At 40.2% G+C, this 5876-nt stretch overlaps 1 protein-coding gene across 1 annotated transcript in view; it reads right to left on the bottom strand.

Annotated features, from left to right (window-relative positions):
• Window positions 1-5876, bottom strand: part of rrm1 (ribonucleotide reductase M1 polypeptide) — a 20608-nt gene that overhangs the window by 6291 nt on the left and 8441 nt on the right. The window contains exons 3-14 of the mRNA XM_016481014.1: window positions 3933-4110; window positions 3727-3827; window positions 3559-3618; window positions 3421-3460; window positions 3052-3214; window positions 2742-2883; window positions 2587-2670; window positions 2339-2500; window positions 1417-1496; window positions 1120-1321; window positions 856-1005; window positions 551-772 (exon numbers count right to left, since the gene is read on the bottom strand). Of these exons, the coding sequence (XP_016336500.1) occupies window positions 551-772; window positions 856-1005; window positions 1120-1321; window positions 1417-1496; window positions 2339-2500; window positions 2587-2670; window positions 2742-2883; window positions 3052-3214; window positions 3421-3460; window positions 3559-3618; window positions 3727-3827; window positions 3933-4110 (1584 nt within the window). The remainder of the gene's footprint in view (window positions 1-550; window positions 773-855; window positions 1006-1119; window positions 1322-1416; window positions 1497-2338; window positions 2501-2586; window positions 2671-2741; window positions 2884-3051; window positions 3215-3420; window positions 3461-3558; window positions 3619-3726; window positions 3828-3932; window positions 4111-5876) is intronic.

Here is a 5876-nt window from a genome sequence, read left to right as displayed (position 1 = left end):
GACCGATGAGCTTTGTAAAAATCGACGCGTTTCAGAAAGGCGGGGCATAGAGGAGAAACAATAATGTACAGTATGTGGAAAATAATGTGTTTTTTGAACCTTAAACCGCATAAACACATTTCATTACACCAAATACACAAAATAATGTTCTTTTTAGCAGCATCATATGACCCCTTTAATTAAACCAATATTTCCACTTGCCATTGCCATTGTATCACGTTTACTACAGTTCAGTTAGTGGATCAGGAGGCGCTGGCTCATGGCTGGCTGGTGTGTGACTGAGTGGAGGCGGGGCTAATTTACGTATTCATAGATCCGCGTATAGTAAATGAGTCAAGGGTGTAGAGTTGCATTCAAGCTCTTTAAAGGCATGAGAAAATTATTTTCACAAGAAAAAACATTTAAATATGTGATTTTGATGATCAAAGATGAGTTTTAAAGGATACAATTTTTGACTACAGGGGGAACTTTATAAGGCCTTAATTTGTGGATGGAAATCAATACTTCAAGACCCGTAGAAACTCTGCTTATATTATAACATCCAACTTACGCCCTTGCTCACAGGAGACCCAGCATATGTTTCATACAGCCCAAATTCTGCAGCCAGCTCACAGCTGGACTCCAGCGCAGCGTAGTAGATGGTCTCAAAGATCTGTGTGTTGAGGAGTTGAGCCTCTGCGCTCTCAAAGGGGAAACGCATGAGGATAAAGGCATCAGCCAGACCCTGAACGCCGATACCGATGGGCCTGTGACGCTTGTTAGAGTTCTCTGCCTGTTGTGTGAGAGAGAAGATCAGTCTCTACAGCAATTACATGAATGTAGGATGGCTGAAGGGGGAAACAAAACAGGCTTCACCTCTTGCACTGGGTAGTAGTTGATATCGATGATTTTGTTCAGGTTCTTCACAATGACTTTTGTAACAGAGGCCAGCTTCTGGAAGTCAAAAGTTTGCTCTGGGGTGACGTACATGTTAAGAGCAATGGATGCCAGGTTGCAAACAGCCACCTACAAGAGAGAGTTCAGTCCTCCATGAAAGCACTTTCAAATAAAGTCAACATGGCATGTGACTGACAACAAGTTACATTATTATACTTCATGTACGTATTCTGCACTCCTTACCTCATCCTTACTGGTGTACTCTACAATTTCTGTGCACAAGTTACTGCATTTAATGGTGCCCAGGTTCTGCTGGTTGCTTTTGCGGTTGCAGGCATCCTTGTAAAGCATGTAGGGTGTGCCGGTCTCTGTCTGAGACTCAATGATGGCATACCACAGCTGCTGAGCCTTCACCACACGCTTAGCTCTGCCCTCCTGCTCATATCTGGAACAAAAGATCATTAAATGGGATTATTAAACAGTAATATTAATAGACTTCTAGTCAGTTTTATAGTAGAAGCATTACTAATATTTTCATACTTTATGTAGAGCTTCTCAAATTCCTCTCCCCAGCACTCATCCAGCCCGGGACAGTCACTGGGGCACATCAGAGACCAGTCCTACATGGGATATGAGTCATAAATGAGTTTGCTTAAAATTAAGCATTTGAACTAAACTCAACTGGTTAAGGAAATAAATATACAACCATAAACAAATATGCAACCATTCAAAAGTTTGGGAAATTTATAATGTATATATTTGCATTTATTTGATCAAAAATAAAGTAAAAACATTAATATCCTGAAATATTCCCAATGTTAAAAAAAAACATTTTCTATACGAATATATATTAAAACGGGTCGGCAACCCTTTTGGCATGAAGTGCCATTTTAAATTTTTCTGGTTAACCACTGTGCCAATAATGGCCATATTTGAGAAAAAAAAAGTAGAGTAGTTTGCATCACTGGATACAGCTGTCAGTCACTTATCAATTCTATCGTAAAACACTTGACTGATATTAAATGATTTGCATTTTGCAAATTTCCATTTCACCTCTTTTTCAACATTAAACTGATGCTTCGCACTGGAATTCACATTCTGCTTCTGTGAACAGTAACCTCGGCCTACTTTGATTTGATTGCCCATCTCAATTATTTTGACATTGACAAGCACTGTTAGCCACGCACATCTGTGGACTGGTGCAGGTTAATTCTCACTTTAATAGTATTTATAGCTCCTAACAGGCTGTGTGACTGAGGAATGATACAAAATAGACATTGGTATGCAGTTTCCCGGGGTTGGTCGTGTGCCAGTGATTTTCCCTCTGCGTGCCAATGTTGGCACACGTGCCATAGGTTGCCAAACCCTGTATTAAAATGTCATTTATTCCTGTGATGGCAAAGCTGAATTTTCAACCAGATACATCTCAAATATTTTTTTGTATAGTTTATAGTGTGCCCACCGCATTGGTCTCCACTCGCTTCATGAAGAGATCAGGGATCCAGAGGGCGTAAAACAGATCTCTAGCTCTCTGTTCCTCTTTACCAGTGTTCTTTTTAAGCTCTAGGAAGTCGAAAATGTCAAAATGCCAGGGCTCCAGGTACATGGCAAAAGCTCCTGGTCTCTGAGTGAGGAGGAGAGAAAATTTTGAGAAAATTTTTCAAGCTAAATTTAAACCACATCCTGAAATTTACATGTAAAATGCCTTACCTTATTTCCTCCTTGGTCCACATAGCGTGCTGTGTTGTTGTAGACACGGAGCATAGGAACCAGGCCATTTGAGTTGCCATTTGTCTAAAATAACAAGACACTGAATCAACACAACTGCTAAGTTTAATAGTACCAGTAAATCCAGTAAAACTCACCCCTGCAATGTAGCTGCCAGTGGCTCTAATGCAGCTCACTGCCACCCCGATACCTCCCGCAGACTTAGAAATGAGGGCGCACTGCTTCAGGGTGTCATAGATCCCCTCAATACTGTCATCCTTCATAGCAAGCAGGAAGCAACTAGACATTTGACAAAAGCAAGTAGCTTGTATTATACATTATGTATAGAAGTCAACTGACTTTGCCAACATGAAAATCAGGCCTTGACAAAAACCAAAAAGATTTGTTTTGGAAAAACTGCCCCTTTGTGTCTGATAGTGGTTATATGTTCTCCTTCCTGCTGTTTACCTGGAGAGCTGTGGCCGGTTGGTGCCAGCGTTGAAGAGTGTAGGAGAAGCATGAGTGAACCACTTCTCAGACAGCAGGTTGTAGGTTTCTATAGCTGCCGCAATGTCCTCCTTATGGATTCCCACAGACACTCTCATCAGCATGTGTTGTGGCCGCTCAGCAACTGGAAAAGTGGTCAAAGTGTCATAGGAACATTTTCCATTTCCATCATTCAGGTCAGTCTTTTTGCTCTTTTTCAACTCAAATGCATTCTTTCATTAAAATTCTTTCATCTACCCCTTCCCCTTCAAGTCTTTTCTTTATAGTGTTCTATTATTCCTCGACTCAATGCGACTGTTTATATGTATGCAAGTAAATTCCTCGACTTACCCTTTCCATTGATCTTCAGCAGGTATGAGCGCTCCAATGTCTAAAAGAGATGTTAAAAACTAAGATTAACACCACAAAATCAATTGAGATTTAGATATACAAGTGTACATGTTGCATATTCTTCTATTTTGGAATTACCTTGAAGCCAAAGAAGTTGTAAGAGAAATCCCTGTCAAAAATGATGGCAGAGTTGAGCCGCTAGGAAAGAAAGGAAATATTACATTAATTATAAATACTTAACCCCTAACGTGACTTTGTTGGGAAAAAAAGACAAAGACAAATCATACATATGCATATCATACTTACATCTTTGTTGGCCAAAACAATGTCAAGGGTTTCCTTGGAAACCATAGGGGAGTGGTGGCCGTTCAGGGGATTCACATAGTTGTAGAGGTCCTCCATAACATCTGTGATTGGAGGAGGCAAGTGATTAGCAGCAAATAAAAGCATTATAATTCATTTTAGATTGAAGTGTCACAAAGACATGAAACAAGTGATGCATAGCAACTCACCACTGAAGACCTTCTTGGTTTCTTTGTGCAGGTTGGACACAGCGATGCGGGCCGCCAGGATGGCATAGTCAGGGTGTTTGGTGGTGAGGGTGGCAGTGATCTCAGCAGCCAGGGTGTCCAGCTCTACTGTGGTGACGCCGCTGTAAAGGCCCTGAATCACCTTCATGGTGATCTGAGTCTGCAAAGCAAAACCACTTGATTTAGGGTCAGAGCTTTACATTTGGCTTCGTAGAAGATGTCTCTTTAATGAAACGATTTTAATACAAAGCCATAAGGAAGACCTAGAGTGTACAGGATGTTGTGCAAGTTTCTAAACATTATATTTGTGGGTACACTGAAAGGCAGTTCTTTATGGACTGTTTATTTAAAGGAGAGGTCTAATGCTATTTTCCATGCATTCTGACTTATTTACACAGCTAAAGAGTGGGATTCTCATGCTAAACATGGCCAAAGTTTAAAAAAATGAGTACGTATGACGGATTATTTCTGTGCCAAATACACTCCTTCAGGGTTCGTGTAAGTATCAGAAAGTTTTTTTTTCCGAGTATGGCCGTGTATGACGTCATAAAGGGTGGAATTCCTTGTATGGGCACTTCTCCAGGAAGAGGGAGCGCACACATCAACCAGAGCGAGAGCCAGAGCGCTGTAGGCAGTGCTGCACAGGACTTGCCACTTTGTTTTTAGAAATCAACAAAGAAATCAATAATGTTACCAAAGAGGTGAGCAAAGAGGTGTTTTTCGTTGTGAGGGAAAGATGACCTTGTTCAGCTTCCCAAAGAACCCAGCGTTAAGGGAACAGTGGATGCAGTTGGTTTCTCCGGGGCAGCAACGGAGTTGTGCAAGTGTGTTTATTTGTTCCCGGCATTTCGGTTACAAATGCAGATGATCGCTACTCAAAAGCTTCGCATGCTTGTGACTCTTTAACTCTGCCCACAGCAAGCTTCCAGGAGCTCAACTGTTTTCGGAGAGAAGTGCCACAGCTGTATCTGTCTTTTATAAATCTGGTAAAACTAAAGACTCTTCGGTGATATGCAGGATGCAATACTACTCTATAGGCACATGACATTGGCGGAATATTACTAGGGTGTTGGCTATTCTAACAGACCTGTCACGGGTCTACTGTTTGATGAATAACTGTAATAGCAACTAGGCCAGGGGTTTTTAAACTGGGGTTTAGAGAAAAAAAAAAGTAGAAAAAGGATTAAACTTAAATTAGTAAAATAAATAAATTAGAATAAAACAAACAAATGAGTACAATAAATAAATTAGCTTAAAAAAAAATAAAAATAAAAAAAAATAGATGAAACTGATAAAGGAATTTAAAAAATGTTGCACAAGGATGATTGTATTTGGGGGGCCCGTGGCATCTAAAAGACTGAAACCTCTAGACAAGGCAATAGCTGCGTTTCCATCCACCTATTTTTATGCGCATTTTGGAATATCGTATAAAAAAAACGCTGGATGGAAACGCCAAGATGCGAAAAAAGAAGAAGAAAAAAAAAAAAAACTTGTGTGCGCATTTGAGTAGGATAAACTTTTTATCCGGTAAGAAAAAATGCGCATAAACTACGATGGAAACACATTTACCGAATAAATTCCTCCATGTGCATCGAAAAAAGTCATGTGACTTTGCGCTATGAGACGGGATAACCTGACTAGCAGCAGACCGATCTCGTTCACAGCATCTATATGTTGTTTTGGTCATTCTGAAATGCCTGAGCAAAACTGTAGTCAAAGTATTTCTGTATAATTGTCTTACACGACTGCGTTCCCAAACAGCAGGCATCCACCTCTGAAAGCATTGACAGCATTTATTTTATTACGTCTGCTATAGCAATTTATATCATATATGAAAATTATTATATTCAGTGGCTTCTCCTATATTCTTAGTGATATTAATGCTGCGTTCAAGTCCTCCTGGAACGTTCGTACTTACGAGTTGAC

Source organism: Sinocyclocheilus anshuiensis, unplaced genomic scaffold (genome assembly GCF_001515605.1).
Source record: "Sinocyclocheilus anshuiensis isolate Anshui unplaced genomic scaffold, SAMN03320099.WGS_v1.1 scaffold509, whole genome shotgun sequence".
NCBI classification, from domain to species: domain Eukaryota; kingdom Metazoa; phylum Chordata; class Actinopteri; order Cypriniformes; family Cyprinidae; genus Sinocyclocheilus; species Sinocyclocheilus anshuiensis.
This window is presented reverse-complemented; position numbering and strand designations above follow the sequence as displayed.